At 38.9% G+C, this 19,034-nt stretch overlaps 1 protein-coding gene across 2 annotated transcripts in view; it reads right to left on the bottom strand.

The window, feature by feature from the left end:
- The window catches only part of LRP2 (LDL receptor related protein 2), a 252,103-nt gene extending 233,830 nt beyond the window's left edge, over nt 1–18,273 (bottom strand). For both annotated transcript variants that reach the window (XM_020990917.2, XM_020990918.2), the window contains exon 1: nt 17,981–18,273. In XM_020990917.2, the coding sequence (XP_020846576.1) occupies nt 17,981–18,083 (103 nt within the window). In that variant the 5' untranslated portion in view covers nt 18,084–18,273. The remainder of the gene's footprint in view (nt 1–17,980) is intronic.
- Nucleotides 18,274–19,034: the final 761 nt, after the last annotated feature.

The following is a 19,034-nucleotide window of genomic DNA, read 5'->3' as shown; positions in this document are numbered from 1 at the left end:
ATTAAAAAAAGTTAAACCATGCATGATCAAGCACAGATCTCTGGATTTTTCAACTACAGTTCTTCGTCCAACTTGTCATCATACCAAACTGCTGTTGGGATCTGTCCATTTTACTCAGAAGCCCCATGTCTACATAAATGCTCTCGAAGCCCACTTTTTTACACTTTTCTTTAAAAAAAAAAAGAGTATGAAAAGCTTTGCCAAATGCTTTGCTAAAGTTTAGATAAACTATGACTACAGCATTCCCTTGATCTGCTCATAACCCTGTCTCATAACACTGCCTAAAAAAAAAAAAAGAAAAGAAAAGAAAACAAGGAAGAAAACAAGGTTAATCTGACTTGACCTGTTCTTGATGAAGCTCTTTGTGATCACTTCCTTTTCAAGATGTTCCCCAAGAATCCCTTATGACAAAACAAACCTCCTAGAAGTTTGCCAGGAATCAAAGTCAAGATCACTGGCCTGTAGTTGCAGGTTTTATTCTCTTCCCTTTTGAGAAAATCATTAAATTAGCTCTTCTCTAATACCAATCCTGTCATCCAAGATCTTTCTTTATTTTTAATACATTTTTATAGTTTTTGTCTTTACTACAAGTCTTAAAGACCACTGTCAATTGCTCAGAAATCACCTGCACCTGTGCTTTCAGTACTCAAGGAAGGGCATAGCTCATTATGGAACAGTAAGTTAAAGTCATCAAGGAAATCTAGATGCTCAATTACTACCTACCTACTACCTTGGATATCAATTTCTAGTAACCATTTTTTTCTCTCTAATCCAAAGATCAGTCTCCTTTGAAGAAAAAACAGAAATAACATTTTAAAACTACTCTATCAGCTTTTATTACTATTCTATCAAGACCAATTGACTTTGATCCTCTCCTTTCCTCCAATATAGCAAGAACAAGCAAGCAAAAAAACCAAAATACCTTTCTGGCAAGCTTTCCTTGCCAACCTTAGCTTATTCTGAACATTAGCTCTTCTGACACTATTTTTAAACCATGTCATGTTTCGAAATGTTTACATTCATGAAAATTTATAGATTTTTGTATATTTTAAGGATATGAGGATTTTCCAGCCCTCTATTGACTAGATAGGGCTATTTGCACAGAAACATTTCCAGAATTAAGCAAACCAAATGTGTATAGAAAATGTTATTCTCCCTAATCACCCTTTTCCTCTTACTATTGGTTAATTAATTAGATTTACAAAACTTGTCCCTGACAGTTGCTTTGAGCATGTTCACAAAAGAAAATACAAAACCAAAATACAAAACAAAACCCCTAAGTCAAGATTGTAATTCCTCCCTGGCCAGAAGAACTCTCCCTACCAACCAGGAAGGGCCACACTAAAGAGACAAGTCTTGCATCATGCCCTAAAGGTCAATAAACTAAAACTTTGTCAAACTAGGAGAAGCAAGGAAATTCCAAAGTCAGGGTCTCTTTGGGAAAAATGCCCCAGCTCTGTGCAAATGAAAACTGGCTACTATCAGCAAGTGCCCTATGGCAGGTTTTCATTGTCATGAGAGTAGAAGGGAAGAGGGGCAATCTCTAAGGCAACTCCTTTACCTTCTAGAAAATGAAGTGTGCATTTCCCCCATGTTAAGCATGGTGAACTCTTCTTTTATTCTTGTTTCCTGTTAACTTGGTCCACATACATTGATCATCCTGTCTCCAGGCACACATTTTCACAGACCTCAATTCTCCTCACTTTTACAATATTTCAATGTCACCCTCTCAATTACAAACATTTTGTTTTTTAATTTTTTTTTAATTTTTCTGGTGCTATTCTTTTAAGGAAAACTTCCATATACTTTATGTCAATGAATAGATTTATCAACACTGAGAATTTATTAATTTAAAAAATTTGTAAACATAAGTGACAGGTATAGTAAACATATTTGTAAAATTGAATGAAATTTTAATTTTAGTAAGTTAACTGGGAATATTGAAAAGATAAATGAAAATAGTCAAAGAAAAGATATTTCTCTACTTGTAGATAGGGATATAGATAGAGACTGGATCTGTGATTCCATTGTTACAGAGAACTCTCAGATGAAGAAACATTCAACTAGCAAAGGTCGGTACATTCTCTGAAACTTAGAGTCTTAAAAAGGTGCATCAGAGGTAGGTTTTGAACCTGTCTTTGGGGCTCCAAGGCCAGCTTTCTGTCCACTGTGCCGCACTGCTTCTTTATATTCCATGATAAATATGGCATTGTGTCATCTTGAAATTAATCATAAGATAGCTCCTTAACTGTGATCACTAAATCATGCCCCACCAAATCTAGTTTTAAGTCCTTCCCCACTGACTTAGGCTAATGAGTCACCAACACATATAACTTTATGAAATAGAATAGCATTATTGAAGAATCCCAAATGCTTCTCCTGGCACCCCTATTGAAGCCAGTAGTTCATCTCCAGAATGCATTTATCCTAATGGAAGCCCTTCTTTGGTGGATGAAAGAATGAACCAGACACTAGACTGGCCCCTTCTTCCTTCATTCTTTAATCTCAGAACTGCAGATACTCTTGACTATGCATTAGTCTGAGCATTATTACTCATGTCCACAGCGATTCATAGTATGAAACAGCTATTATGTATTATTAAACATTATTAATTGCACTTAAATTGGGAATCTTAACAATGAATCATGTTAAAAGACTTCAGGTTTTATGTCCAGTGTTCTTTCCACTCTGGTTGGACATTATCTCAGGAAACATAAGCACAGTGAATTTGGAAGAGAGGTAAGAGACATAGGGAGGGGTGCTGAGAAGCTTACCAAGGCAGCCAAGACTAGCTGCCCTTTTATCCTCTAACCCCTCACAGACTCACTTGATTGAAAAATTAAAATCTGAATTTTTTTTCAAGTGTGTTCTGAGACCACAGAAAAAGTCACCTGGTTCCTTTATCACCTGCAGGTTACAAGATAAAATTTCTACTTTAGTCACAACTAACATTAGAGCAGCACTTGCAGTATTCAGGGGTCATGAAGGGGAAAAGACATGGGTCCAGAATTTCTAAACTGGTAGGTTAGAAGGGGATACATTTGTAAAATTTTACTTATGAACCTGAAATTTGGTTATAAGCTTACTCATAAGATTTAAGCTCCACAAGATTAGACTACATATGTACAATAGAAATGTATTCTTTATTATATTTTTTAAGATTTTGACAATTTCAATGTATCACTATATCTAATCTACATCAAAATATGACAAAAAAAGTTTGTTCAAAAAGATCAAACCAAAAAAGTTAGAATTTTATGTGAAAAAAATTCATTCAAATCCAAAACAAACCTATTTTACTTGCCCCAATGTATGAAGCAATATTAAAATTGCCCAGTGTATTAATTCAGCCATAGAAAATTCAATGGTGTCTTTGAGATCTACATTTTAGTATTCAGCCTCATATGGTATAGAAGAAGCACTTCCAATCTCGAATCTAATAGTTACTAACTGTATGTTACTTAATATCTCTGAGATTTAGTTTCCATCTTACAGTTTTCATCTATAAAATGGGGATAATAACATTTCTATTACCTACATCTCAAGATTATCACCAGTGGAAAGTGCTTTGGAAACTATTAAAATAGTTATTTCTTTCTGGTATGCCTTGGACTAGGTGGCCAATGTCCCTTCTAATTCTCAAATTCTGTGACTCCATGAAAATTGAAACCACTATCAAAATATTTGTTAAGTTAAAGATAGTTCCTAAACTGAAAATTTTTTCAATGTACTTTTTAATGAGTTCAGTTATAACTGTGTGCTTAAAAAATAAATAAGCAGTCAAGCCTCAAAGACCAAAGCCAAAAATATTCACAATGGGTTCAATAAGTTATACTTAAATTAGGAAATGTAGTTACCTACCAAAAGCAATTTTTAAACCGAAAAATATAAATCAATCCCTGCTTCAAATTAGGTGAACTCTAATTCAGTTTTTCAGTTTAGTTTGGGGACAGGGGGAAGGAAAACATTGAAAGGATATTAGTTACATTCTTTCCTTGTTTCCCTGTCCTACCTCCACTTTTATATCTTACTTGATTACCTATTAAACTCCATTTTTCTAAACCATTCTCATTTAAAAAAATGTGCTGAGCTGGAAGAGCAAAGAGTTCCTGACACTGACTTTTCAGTAAGCAGATGAACTTCAGACTTTATATTATAAGTTACCTCAGAGTATCCATATTAACTAAAATTGGATTGATATTTCTTATGAGTAAGGGGAGAAAGATGAAGACTGCTGAGAAAAAAACTCTAACTTCTCAACAATAAGACAAATTGGGAATTAACCCATTAATCTGAAAGGTACATTTTGAAGAATTGGGCCATTTATTTACCAAAATTGGGTGAGAACTATTAAAAAATGTTTAATTGACCTGTTGACTAATTGCACATTCAATTGGCTATACTAACTTAATCTTCTTTGAAAATACAAACTATTCATTTTCCTGGAGTCAAGGTATAAATCAATAAATAAAATGTAAACCCCTGCCCTCTTCAATGGAAGTTCCTAGGGTATGTTTTCTTCCAAGATCCTAATCCATTAAGATTCCAACCTTCAGTAAGCATTGTATATATTCATATACATATAAACACATCTATAAGAAAATGTATATGTATGCACATTTCAATATATTGGAAAAGTCTCACTTTCCCAAAGAGTTGCCTGTCTAACATAACAGTATAACTAGCTTTAGAACGAATCCATTCTTGTTATTATTTCAAAAATATGTCAGGGAAATTGTTCAATAAAAATCACCAAAGAATAGCAAAATCATATTTTTCTTCTGAGGAACTAAGCCTTTAAATTGAAGAACTCAGAAATACATAAGTACTAACTCATGGAAGTCCTTAAACACACTCTTGAGAAAATGTAAAGTTTTATTTTTCCTACTTTTTACAGATGAAAAAACTAAAAACCTCCTCTCACACATACACACACACACACACACACACACACACACACACACACACACTCATGCAAAATTACATAGTTAGTGACAGCATGAGAAAGGACATTTTGCAGGTTTTCTTGTAAAGTCCAGGACTCTATCTAGTAGACCAGCTGCCTCTTTGAAAGAAAAACAAAGGCTAGTGGTCTTTAATCTGTCAATAAGCTAACGGTACAAAAACGAATATTTGGGGGAAAGCACAGGTCAGCCTGACAAGTCAATCCTTGGAAGCCCAAAGGGAAAAGAATGGAAGGTCTTTAATGAAACTTCATTCAACCTCCTCTAAAATGAATCTTTCATTCATTTACTGCAGAACACATGAAAAATAAATCTGGATTAAAAAGGGATTTCGTTGCTCATATTTCTAGTCAGCACCAAATATGAAAGACCATTTGATTTTTTTTTCTTAGAGGGGACAAATAAGGAATATTAAACACATTGAACATCCTTCTTAACCGGCTCTCCACTGCTTTCTTTGTCTAGGCTACAACAGCTTAATCATTTACAACTCTAGCAGACAGTGAAGAAAAATCTAACTTTAACTAAGTATCATTCCATCAGTACTTTCAATTTTTAACTGTGAATTTTGTTTTTCTCTCAATTCTTAGTTTTCAGTGATTACTTAGCAAATTCTTGAAACACCTCATTACCCTAGATATTGGTAAAGAGGTTAAAAAAGTAATGTCATGATGAATTTTTTACAAATGCTTAACCATTATTCATATACATAAAAAGTAACTATTTGTTTCATTCATTTTTATTTTATTTTACTATTAAGCAGTTCATGTGGTATACAAAATAGAGTGCGAGACTTGGTGTCAGCTATACCTATGTTCACATCCGACCTTTGAAACATACTAGCTATACAACCATGGAAAAGTCATTTAGCTTCTCTGGGCCTCCATTTCCTCATATGTAAAGTGAGGATAAAAGTGCCAGTAATACCTACTTCACAGGATTGTGGTGAGGTTCAAACGAGACAAGTGCTTTGCAAATCTTTAAATGTCAGTGATTACCATAATTATTTTCCTATTTCAAGCTGAGAAGAAAAGTAATAGATCACCCAACAAATGCTCACAGCTGGAGTCTCTAGGAAATGTGCTATGTTAGTAGAAACTAAAAGGCTTTATTTCTATTTTGTCCTTTACATGATATCAGTTGAACTTTCCATTGATGCATATTTAAGTGAAGATTGATGGAAGAAGTGTAGCAGAGACTGAGAGGATATTACAAAGGAATAGTGTGGGAACTAGAAGCTGAGTCCAAAAAGTAGATAAAAAGGAAAAGGGGAAAGCCAAGCAGAAAAGAGAGGATGATTTGGGGCTATAATGATAGGGGATGGTATGATAGCGGTACCTGTGCTGAAAAGTCGGTATCTTTTCAGGCAGACCCACTAATTACAATTTAATGTTCTATAGATGAAGAATTCCCTTCCTCCTTTTCACTTGCCAGAGACAACTTATCATTCTCATGTTACAATTTTGAAATGTCTTCAGCCATCTTGATGCATTCAATCACCACTCCAAATATCCCACGTTATTACCCCCATTTTAATCAACCTACTTATGGCTCCCTGAGGAGTCTGCGACCAAATGAAGCTCAGTCAATATGAGGAATCAATCAATCAGCAAGCATTTATTAGGTGCCTACTGTGTGCCAGGCACTGGGAAGACAAAGATGAAAGATGGAAGCATTTGCTTTACAGACCTGAATGAAAGGAAAAGGGGATTTTTCAACAGTCCAGGTTCCCCTTTAACTTTGCCCACTATTTTTCTTCAGTCCCTCACAGAGCAAGATCTATGAATTTTTTGAGCATACCAGTAGTGGCTTTCTCACTATGAGCCATATTGCCTCTCCTATTGGGAAACCACACCCCTCTTTAAAGACAGGCTTTTGTTGAATTAAGGCTGTGTTCCCAGCACCCTTAGCCTCAGACAGCTTGCCTTTGTGCTCTGTTTAAACACAGAATGACAGTTCCCTAACATAATGTCTAAAAACCTCGCCTTATCTCTTCATGAAAGCTACTGTATCAAATTTGTCCTAAAAATAGCAGAATGACCCATTCTGTACATAAGGAGAATTTTCACAGGGAACCAAGGCTGGAAGGTGGAAGGTTGCCACTGAATCAGCTCAAGTTCTCTACCCTCCTGAAAGCCCTGGGCATCTGTGGTAACACAAGAGACTGCCAGCAACTCAACAACATTGTTGCTATGTATGCTGTGAGGAAGGCTGCAGTTTTCTTTTGCTGTCCTTATGTCAATCTATCTCCCTCTCTTCTTAGTCAGGGTCTTACAAGGAACCACTAGAGCTTCGTTTCTCCAGCTAGAGTCTGTGCATAGGACATGACAGATGCTTAATAAATGCTTGTGGATTGATTGGTTGATCTCAGTATTAAGGAATTAAGGAATGGAGAGAGAAGAAATGTTGCAAAAGGCTTTGGGGCTCGCTTTCTGATATCATTCAGTGGCCATGAAAGTAGTATCTGAAAGAAATGTATTTAGTTCTTCCTCTTAGCAGAGACATGAGGACTACAAAGAAAGAAATATGGCCTACATGTTCACATAGTAGGCACTTATTAAATGCTTGTTAATTGATTAATCTCAATTGCTTTTTCATTATTGTAAGAAAAGATTCAATAGTCTGTAGGGATGACAGAGTATATACGAAAAACAGTTGTGGTATAAAAAAGCAAAAGGCACTATCACTATAACTAATAAAAAATATAATAATAATAGCTAACATGTATATAGTACCAACTATGTACCAGGCACCATGCTAAGTGACTTTAAATTACTACACCATTTGATCCTCACAGCAACCCTGATAGATAAGTGCTACTAGTGTCCCTTTTCTACAGATGAAGAAACTAAGGCAAGCTGAGGTTAAGCGACCTACCCAGGGCAAATATCCAAGGCCAGATTTGAACTCAGGACTTTCTGATTTCAGGCCCACCATTCTATCCACTGTGTTACCTAGATATTCACCTAGACAGACTAAAGCCTGGTCTAAAAACCCAATCATAATTGTCTTTTAAAAATAGTTCAATCCAAAGTTATTAAGATGAAGACACATGGCTTGTAGCCAGAATTTTTTTTAAAGCATCACGCTTATATAAGTTTATCAAGGTAGAAATTCTATTTTGAATGAAGAGAGTCAACCTCAATAAATAAAAAAGAGAGGAAGTCTTTGACTCTTGCCTCTTCTTTCTCTCCTCCTCTGAGGGATGGCAATGTGGATCAAAAGTGGCTATATTTGAATGAAAAGTTTGATTTTCATTCCAGAATTTGGCCTCATTTTGGTACTTTCTTCCAAAGTTCATAATGGGCCTGATTTTCTAACTTTCACCCAGGAAAGCTTTTTTATCTTCAGTAAGACTTTATTAACCCGGACAAAAAGAACTGGGCCCAAGATGATGTAGTCATTTCTCTTACACATCTTCTATACTAGATGGCAGGGCATTTTTCTAGGGAAAACTGAGGATGTTGATTGCAACTCTGCTTTAACAGAGTCTTAGCCATTTTTTAATCTCCCCTTAGTGTATGTTACCTCATTATAATCTTGGTATCACAAAAGACACAACAGAAGATAAATCCCACCTAAGAAGAGAGGAAGAAAACCTGCAAATGAAGAAAAGCTCCCAGAACAGCTTTGCTGTTCAATTGTTTTCAGTCGTGTCTGACTCTTCAGGAACCCTTTTTGGGGTTCTCTTGGCAAAGATACTGGAGCAGTTTGCCATTTCTTTCTCCAGATCATTTTACAAATAAGGAAACTAAGGCAAACAGGGTTAAGTGACTTGTCCGGGGACACACACCTAGTAGAGTGTTAAGGCCAGATTGAACTGAGGTCTTCCTGACTCCAGACCCAGCACTCTATCTACTGTACCACCTAGCTGTACAGAACAGTTACCAAAGCATATCCAGACCCATGCTCTGATGACAGGCCTGGTCAAGGGAGGGGACAGTCAAGGCGGGAGAATACGATCACTTCATCTGAAAAGATCTGTGTCCCTGTGAAGATGGTGGCAGAAAATTAATGCCCATGGAAAGCAGGCACTGCAGGCAAAAAGGTGGAAGGGAGGTTTCTTTGCAAAGGTCTTGTCTCATGGCTCCAGAATTTAGACTTACATCATTTTCACAAACTTTGGAAATATTTTCAGGGGTATTCAAAGTCAAGAACAGGCAGAGGGCTCAATAGTGGAGTGAGAAAGAGGTGGGACCCTTATGGCACAAAGCATACCCAGAAAAGAAGCAGGATATAGGACTAACAAAATACTCAAGACATAGGAGTGGTGGACCAAAGAGAAGCATGGGGAAGAATGTCTCTCCATGATGATGCCCTAGGGAAAAGCTCCAGTCATTCTACTTTACTTATGGCCTTGGCAACACTTTACCTATCTGATAACCTCAACAATGCAGGACACAACTAAAAACCAAGAAGGAGGCCCCCAAAAAAGACCTCTGAGTAATCCATTTCCTTTATTCCTTCAATATACTCAGAATGCACCCAGCACTCAATCAGAACCTATTAACTCGTTCTTTATACACAATTGTAACTATCTCGATTATTTAGTTCCCTAACCCACAGCATATTAGAAACATCAAATTATAAGGCTAAACAGGCTGTTTGATACAGGAATACTGAGGATAGCAAGTAATGATGGTTGACAATCTAGCAAGAAAGACAGAAATGCTAAAAAACAAGAATGAAGGATTCAAAAAGCACATTCTTCTCTGGTTACTTTGGGACAAGCTGTCCTGTGCACTTCAACAGTCACTAAAGATATCACCATATTACATACAGCTGAGGACATACGACAACTGATGTTTTTAATGATGAACCTGAGTCCTAGGAATAAATTATGTCCTGGATCCTCTGAAAAGGAAGGCTGAAAGATGCATCTTAGAATAGAAAAAAAGAGAGTGGAGGTTAAAGAGTTTTGTTAAAACCAACTCGCATATAGGACACTTTAAGATTTAAGAAGCTTTTTCCCACAAACATCGTGAGTGGGTAATAAGTATAAGTATTATTGTCCCCATATTACAGATGAGGAAGCTGAAGCTTAGAAACGGTAAGAGGCTTACACCTGGACACTCCTTTAGTTTCAGAGATGGATTTAAAATTGAATCTTTGTTACCCCAAGTCTAGCATACTTATAATCTATTATACCTCACTGCCACTTTTGGCATTTCAGAGGGTGGTTTTCACTACCAATTACCTTGTGTAAAACATTTTCTAACCATACCAGATAAAGGCACTGATGAAATGATTAATTTCTTGATTAGTCTTGCTCAGATTGTCCACAATTTCCTGCCACCCCTTTCCAAAAAGTACACCCGTGATAAAATGAATGCAATCGGAATTCGTAACAAACCTAAGACAGTACATAACATAGAGAGTTGGATGACAAAATGTATGGAGTTCTGGGTCTAGAATCGGGAAGACCTGAGTTGGAATCCTGCCTCAGATACTTACTAGCTGTGTGACCCTAGGCAAGTAGCTTAATCTGTCCGCCTCAGCTTCCACATCTGTAAAACAGGGATAATAACAGCAACTAAACTCTAGGGGCTGTTGTAAAGATCAAATGACATAACATGTTAAGTGCTTTGCAGAACTGAAAGCATGATATGCTAACTTTTGAGCATGGCAAGCACAATAAAAAATTTATTAGATTTGATGAATCAATATTCATTTTTATTCATCCAATAGAAACTATAACTTGTCCTGAGTCAATGAACAGGTACTTATTTTCAAAGAACCTCTAAGTCTACACGGATTTCTATTATATAACTACAACTAGGCCCTCACTGCTACAAAGCATCTTTTTTTTTAATTTCCCTAATTAATTCACTATCCCATTCACCACAATGGTCACTATTCTTCAGCAGGCCCTCATTCCTTCAAGCCTAAACTACTGTCTAAACTAAACTGCTGGCTGGGCTCCCTGCCACAAGTCTCTCCCCACTCCAGTACATCTTCCATACAGTTGTCAAAGTGATCTTCCTACTGTAAACCATGTCACTCGGCTCCTCAATAATCTCCAGTGGCTCCCTGTCATCTCCACCATATAACATTAATCTTCTGCTTGACAAAGTCCTTCATAACCTGAGTCCCTACACACACACATACACACACGTGCACCATTGCAGCCTTCTTACATCTTCCACTACCACAAATACTCTTCAAACCAGTGACACCGGCCTCATTGCTGTTCCTCACACAAAATACTCCCATCTTGAGACTCTGGGCAATTGCAATGACTATTGCCCACATCTAGAATGCTCTTCTTCTTCACCTCCACCCTGGGCTTCTTTGGCTTTTTTACCAAAATTCCGTCTTCTACAAGGACCCCTTCCCAATTACGTTTAATTCAAATGCCTTCCCTCTACTGATTATTTCCAAGCTTTCCTGTCGGTACATAGCTATTTCCATGTTCTCCAGCCCATTAGACTGTGAGCACCTTAATAGTAAGGACTATCTTGTGTCTTTCTTTGTATCCCCAATGCTTGGCACAGTGCCAGGTACACAGTAGGTGCTTAATAAATGTCATTGACTAATTAAGGCACAAGTTGTTAAGTGGTATGCACAGTTAATGGAGCCCCTTCCAGTACAGAATGTAATTGGAGTCATCAGTTTCTGGGCAACACCAGGGCAATAAACAGAACATTGTGTACAGGGTAGCAAGTGGCTCAACTCCTTCTCTTATTATCTCCCTTTTTAAAATAGCAATAACAAAAAAAAAAAAAGAAAAAAAGAAAAATACTCAAAAATTTAAAAAACCTAGCAATAATGACCTTGGTGTCAGGGTATTTTGATGGTTAATGGCCAAATGCATGGAGGGCTTCAATATAAACCTTCAAATTTTCTCATCTGTAATTTCAGATATGGTTTTGCTGTGTTGTTTTTATCAATAATGGGAAGGGAAAGGGGGGAGAACTTCCCCAAGCTAAAACCTCATAATCTTGCTTCTGAAATGAAAGCACTAGCTTTTCAATCTTCCACTCCTCACCACTGAGACATAAACCAGAAACAAAGTCCCAGTTAATTAGCCTCAGGACGAGATCACCAGGTAGCACACAGAGATCTGAGATTAGCCATTGATCTCAGTGTCTCTGAGTCAAAGGTAGTGTGAAGGTCCCCTGTTTTCTCCCTGCTGAGCATGAAGTCTCTTACAGTGCCAAGGAAGGGCATGTCATTAGAGTTAGAGCTCTAAGTTAAATTTTAGAGACTTTTGAAATGCACATAAGCATGGTTTCTGATTTGTCATTTGCTCAACAGAAAGCATTTTAATACATTTCTAAGTCACTTTTTTATATTCTTGCCTCTTTATACAGCCTCAGAGGTAAGGGGACTGGTGCCTGGAATAGGAACTAAGTACTAGAAATGATAGGAAAGGATTGGGGAATGGGACAAGTATTGAGAATTTAAAACTTCCCTAGGTCCTGCTTTCTCACTTCACTCTCCAGAAACTGCTCTGCAGACAATCAACTCCTCTGGGAGTCAAACAAGAATGAATCGGTGAAAACTGCTGGGTTAGACCAAGTAGTAAGGGGGGGGGGGGAACTTCAAGGAAACAAAGAATCCCCACTGTGGTTGGTGTTGGGTGATTTGTTCTCCCTCAGTAACTCTGACACAGTTCCTTAACTTTTCTACCCATATTTCTTTATGTAAAAATGAAAACAACAATGCAAGGCTCTCTCATAATGCTATTAGAGCTAATAATTTTTTAAAATTTTAAGTACTTCAAAATGTTAAAAGTTAAATAGATATGTTCAACAGTCATCAATGTGTATTCACCAGGCTCACATTTGGTGTATGGCATGGTACCAGAAAGTAATGAGAATGCAAATTGAAGTAATGAAAGGCACTCCTTATGCAGAGGAATAACTGGCAGGTGTGTCATTCATAGACAAGGCCATCTCAAGGGTATTTTGAATTTAAAGAACATGCTAAAATGTTATGATATGTGCATGCTCCCAAGTTTGGGGAGAAAAGTTTGGGGACAAGAAGAATAGCAGAGTTTCTGAATTTAATGTATTAGACTGGAGCCAGAAGGAACCTTAAAGATAATCTAGTCAAAACGCTTCATTTTACAGAAGAGAAAATTGACTCTCAAAAAGGAAAATTTACCTGAGAGTAAAAGCTGGGACTTTCTAGTCTCCTGACACCCATCCAGTGCTCTTTCCACAACACCATACTGCCTTTCATATTCCACTACAATTTTCAAGAAGGAAGGAAATTCCTTTAGAGATAGCATTTAGTTAGGATGAAGGGTTAGTATGAAGATTAAACATGTGACTTAGGATTCTGAAAATGTCACCAAAATTAGCATGTTCAAAAGGTCTACTGCTAGCAATTACAGACACCATCTGGTTCACTCAACTGTTGGCAATGTCCTGGCCCAAATTCTTTGAGACTGACTGCTATGCAGGACTCTACAAAGCTCAATTGCTAAATACTGGCTTAAGTGGAACTCGAGACAGGCAAAGAAGACACACTTTGAAAACTGGCTTATGCAGGAGAAACTTAGCTACCATCAAAACCTCTATTTTGTTAGACTTCAACAAAGTACAGTATCTAGTATGTGGCTAGTGCTAGGATAGATATTGTGGAGTTATTAAAACTTAAAATTTTACTAAGACTTTTGGAATACCCTAATACACCGTGATCCCTGACCTCAAGAAGAAATTCTTACAAAATGGTGAGCAGCAGCAGCAGCCCCAGACTTTGCAAGCTTTAAGTACGAATGGTTAAAAAAATTCTCAGGATCTTAGGTGATTATCCTACCTGCATGATGGTTGGCCAACCAGGTGCCCATGGGCACCAAATCAGAGCTATTCTACAAGAAATGACGCAAGGCTACTGGTATTATACTACTTACAATAAGTCTACTTTTAATAGTGTGGTTTATACCCTTAATAAATCCTGAAGAAAGTGATAGACTATATTTCTGTTCCAAGGGCTGGATCTGGAGTCAGGAAGACCTGAGTTCAAATCCAGGCTCAGACTCTTACTTAGTTGCATGACCCTGGACAAGTCATTTAATCTCTGTTTGTCTCAGTTCCCTTGTTTGTAAAATAGGGATAATAATAACACCTACCTCACACAATTGTTGTGAGAGAATAATTGTAAAGTGCTTAATATAGTACCTAGCATAGGTGCTATACAGATGTTATCTATTATTGGCTGTTATTATTATTATAATTATTATTTCCCTGGAAAACTTCTAGGTTGATAGCTTGTGAAAGTCACCAAGAAATTTGGATATTTCAGCAACAGTTCTACACTGCTAATGACACTACTTTCAAAATGCATTAAAAGTGTCTTGAAAGTATGCAGGAAATCATGAACCCCTATGAGGAGGTAGTGAAAAACTATGACCTTACAATTAATTTGAGGGCTTGAAAATCTAATGAAGTAGCAGCTTGCACTAGGGAAACCCTACTCACAGCCAAAGATCTTCAGGAATGTGCTCTGATAGCCCAAGAATTAGAAAAATGGATCAACAAGGCCAACACAACTTTGGGAGACTAAACTGATATCATGAGGTGTGGTATTGAAGTGGTGTCAAATCTTAGACCAAGCTTAAGGTCTTCAAGGTATTATTATATTTATATGGTAAAACTTAGACCTACTACACATAACAGTGTCTTGGGATAGTTAACCTTGGTCATCTACATAAAATTTAGCCTCAGAATGTAAAAGAGAATTAGGAATAACTGGTTTCTAGAACTCTGCCAGATCCACTGGGCTAGCCAAAGATGTGTTCATAATGCAGCAGAAAGACAAAGTCTTGGTTTTGACCTTAATCAGCCAGGTGACATTGAGTAAGTTATTTCAATACTCTCAGTTCCCTCGTCTTCAGAATGAACAGGTTGGACTGGATGACCTATACAGTCCCTTTCAGCCCCAATATTCTACGATTCTATAATAAAAACTGCACATAACCAAAGGGGAGAAAAAAAAAAAACAAAGAAGCCCTCCTGGGATGACCTGTAGAATCATAAGGAGTAAAACAAATATCAACTACTATGGAAAAGTAGCAAGATTTGGCCATCAGAAAAAAGTGCCCCATTTTAAGCAAGCTCAATGAACAAAACTTCACAAAGAAAGAGGCACAGCCTACAAACAGTAACGGATTCAGGGGAAGAGGGAAGTGATAACATCAACTAACAGCAAGCAGATTTTACCTTGTATGAAGAGAACAGCTAACATAGCTCAGGCTTCTCAGTCACATTTAGATCAAGCAACGAATCAATCAATGAATCAATCAACAAGTTTTTATTAAGCACCTGGATAAAAGCACATGACTTAATCACTGCTTCCAAGAACCTTATGTTCTAACAGAGGAGACAAAAAGTGTACATAAGTATCTACAGGAAAATTGTAAATAACAATAAATACAAAGTAGTGAAATACAAACATTTATATAGGGCTTATATGTTCACAGAGCACTTTACAAATACCTGATTTTATTTTTAAAACAACCATGGAAGGTAGGTGATATTATTATCCCTGTCTCATGGACAAGAAAGCTGAAGCAGACAGAAGTTAAGTGATATGTCCAAGGTCACACAGCTAGCAGCTGTCTGAGGTTGAATTTGAACTCAGGTCCTCCTAACTGTAAGCCCAGAAAGCTAACCACTGCACTAGTTACAACTAGCAGTGAAGGGACCAAGAAAGACTTCCTGTAGAAGGTGGTACATGGAGAGTATCACCTTGAGCTGCATCCTCTAATTCAAAAGATGACAGAGAGATGCTAGATAGATGACAGACAGATAAATATAGCACAGTGTGTGGGTAAAATATTAAAACCAATAACCATTCAGTATTCAGTGGCTACATGCAGAGAAAACTCATTTTTTAGTTGTCCAAATTATTACTCTCATCATTCAAGTAACTATTAGACAACTGCTCTCAGATGAATGAAGTCAAGATTTCCCCTCACCAGGCTTTTGCCAGGAGCATCTAATCAATCCCATGGCCCTATTTACAAAATAAGAACACTTTATCTGCGACCCTGAGACCCTTCAGAATAAAGCAGATTTACACTTCTGTGCATTTTCAATATCCAGGAAGAAACACAAAGGAATTATTATCTATCTACGCCATCTGACTCCCTTCACATGGGTTTTCCATGACTAGTGAAGTTTGTTGACTGTCTCCAAATTTCTTCCCAGGTTTGAAATGGAGAAGTTGCTGTATAAATACTTACTTGATTCCCTCTAAGGAGCTTACACTAAGAGTTGAGCAAAGAAAGCAGATTAACCATTTGAATTTGCCCCCCAGTTTACCCCATCAATGGGGGCCTTCCAGAATCACCACCCCCCACCACAATATGCACCTCAGGGGAATCAATATATTACTTCTGCTAATCCTTCAACAATAAGGGTCTCATATTCATTGTAGGGCAATTAAGTTGTCCAAGAGGGAGGAAAGAGAGGGAGCTAAGCAGGGAGACTCTTCCATCCTCACAGCCAGATTAGTACCAGTGGCGAGCAGCAGCCTACACCGAGCGGAGCTCGGCCCGTTGGTCACATGCTGCTCTCAGCCGCTACCTAGCAACAGCAAAGCCCAAGGAAAAAAAGTTCTCCCATTCTCCAGCTCTTCTCTTTTCCCTTACTTTCTTCTCTCTCTGTCTCTCTCTGTCTCTCTGTCTCTCTCTCTCTCTCTGTCTCTGTCTCTCTGTCTCTCTCTCTCTCTCTCTCTCTCTCTCTCTCTCTCTCTCTCTCTCTCTCTCTCTTTCTCTCTCTCCTCTCTCTCCCTTCTCTCTTCTCTCTCCCCCTCTCTCTCCCTTCTCTCTTCTCTCTCCCCCCTCTCTCTCCCTTCTCTCTTCTCTCTGCCCCCTCTCTCCCTTCTCTTTTCTCTCTCCCCCCTCTCCCTCTTTCTCCCTTCTCTTTCTCCTCCCTCACTCTCTCTCTTCACCCATATTTATCCTTGCTCCCTTGCTCCCACTTTTTCACCTTTTCTCTTCTCTCCATCCCCCATTCTTGTCTGCCTCTTGCCTCCTTAACTTTCCTTCTTGCTCCTTTTCTTCTCTTTTCTCCTTTATCTCCCAATTCCCCCTTCTTTTTTCCTTTCTCCCCTTTCCATTCAATCCTCCATCCCTTAACTCCCTCCCCCCCAACCCCCTCTCCAAATTCCTGGGTCTGAATCTGCTTGAAAGAAGTTTAAAGAGCCTCGGACCAAACAATTGCGTCTGTATTATATTCTTCAGAATGGTGAGGGGACACGCACGCGCGCACGCACACACGCAAGAGAAGCCCTACAAGCCACATTTTAACAAGAAAAAAGAAAAGTCATGCTCCAAGCACCATCGCCTCCCCTTTGCACCAACCAGTTCCCAGACTTCCCCACTGCCTACGATTGGTCCCCAGACGATGTGAGCATTACGTGATTCTATTTCTTTGGATTCACAAGAGGCAAAGTTTTGCAGGTGCTTCTTAGAGAATGGGGCGGGGGGGGGGCGGAAATCACACACTATGACTCTTGGAGGGGACTCCCTTTGCAATAAAAGCACAAGTGGGAGAAAAAAAAGTCAGAGGCTTTCAGAATTAATGAATGAATGGCCTCTGATAAAGTCAATCAATGACAAATCAGAAAATGAATTGGGAAATCAACCTCAAGTTTCAGAATTACTTTCTAGACCCTCCTATGATCCAGCCCAGGGAACTACTGATAGGGTGAGGAAAAAGATTGTATTTTCAAGTGGGGAAGAAAGAGACAGGGGGCAGGGGATGAAATCCCTGGAGGAACAAAGCCCTAAGAGAATATGAGGTAAACTGTCAGTGAAAGTTGCCAGGCTACTCTTTCAAACGTCTGTCCGTCCGGCTTCACTCCTTCCTTAGGGAAAAGGCCGGGAAAGGAGAGCTCCCTGCTTGTTCTCTAATGGTCTGCAACCTGAACTGCCCCAGGGACAGCGAGAGAACTTGAAAGCACGCTCGCTCCCCGGGGGCCAGGGAGCCTCCTACCCCGCCTTCGGACAGGCGCTCCAAAGGAACCCTAGGGCTCCGGGCACGCGGCCTACGGTAACTCACCCTGGCAGTGGACCTGCGTTGTGCAGGCAATGAGAAGTATCAGCAGTTTGCAGGCAGCGGCTGTCCCTCCGTCCATCCTGGAACGACGGCAGAGAAGTTCCATTGGTGCCCTAGGATGCTAGTATAGTAGCAGCGTGGAGAGCTGGGGAGCCCAGGAAGGGCTCCAACAGCAGAGCTTGATACCACGTGGCTTTTGCCTTTTTTCTTGCTTCTTCTTCGGCTTTTTCGCCTTATTCCGCTAGTTGTGGCAGAAAAGCGCTTTCTACAGTGGAGACATAGTGTTTCCTAATCAACTCTCCACCCTCCAGACATTGCATAAAGCCATTTATAGTCAGCCGCCCCGGAACTAGCATGAGGGAATCCAATGGGGCAGGCCCCCTGTCGCCTGCCCCTCCCTCTTCTACTTTGCAGCTTTGAAACTAGCGGGGATGCTCATACTCTCTCTCTCTCTCTCTCTCTCTCTCTCTCTCTCTCTCTCTCTCTCTCTCTCTCTCTCTCTCTCTCTCTCTCTCTCTCTCTCTCTCTCTCTGTGCCCCCCCCCCATTGCCTGCACTCTCTATTCCCACTGACTTTACACACCGCAGCGCAGCGGCTGATCCCACCTGCAGTGATTTGCAGTCTACAAATTGTCCTGGAAATGAAAGAAAATGAAAAGAAAAAGTCCTGCTGGAGAGATACGCTTCCCTTATCTGAAATCTACAGGATTCACAGAAGAGCGTTGGCAACGATAGTGCCCACGCTGATGAGATTCCATTAAAAAGGGGTTCCTGAATTTAGAGAAAGGAACTTTTTAAAAGCGCATTGTCTTGTTTCTTTTAAGTAATTCATCTAGCGTTTTGACCAGCTCACTCCTGTTAAAATTCTTTCTTCGACTATCATTTCAGTTTCATTTTGATGCTTAAAAGGGAATACTAATTATCTTTCTCCAGCTGTCCTGTAACCTCGAGGAGAAAAACTAAGCGCTTATAGAGCCTCACTGGGAACATTACAAGCGACTCTCCCAATAATTTTAAATATTATTGGTGGAGAAGTGGAAAACCCAGGTGTGAAAGCT

The sequence above is a fragment of the Phascolarctos cinereus genome, unplaced genomic scaffold (genome assembly GCF_003287225.1).
Source record: "Phascolarctos cinereus isolate Bilbo 61053 unplaced genomic scaffold, phaCin_HiC Scaffold_726;HRSCAF=1367, whole genome shotgun sequence".
In the NCBI taxonomy this organism is placed as follows: domain Eukaryota; kingdom Metazoa; phylum Chordata; class Mammalia; order Diprotodontia; family Phascolarctidae; genus Phascolarctos; species Phascolarctos cinereus.
This window is presented reverse-complemented; position numbering and strand designations above follow the sequence as displayed.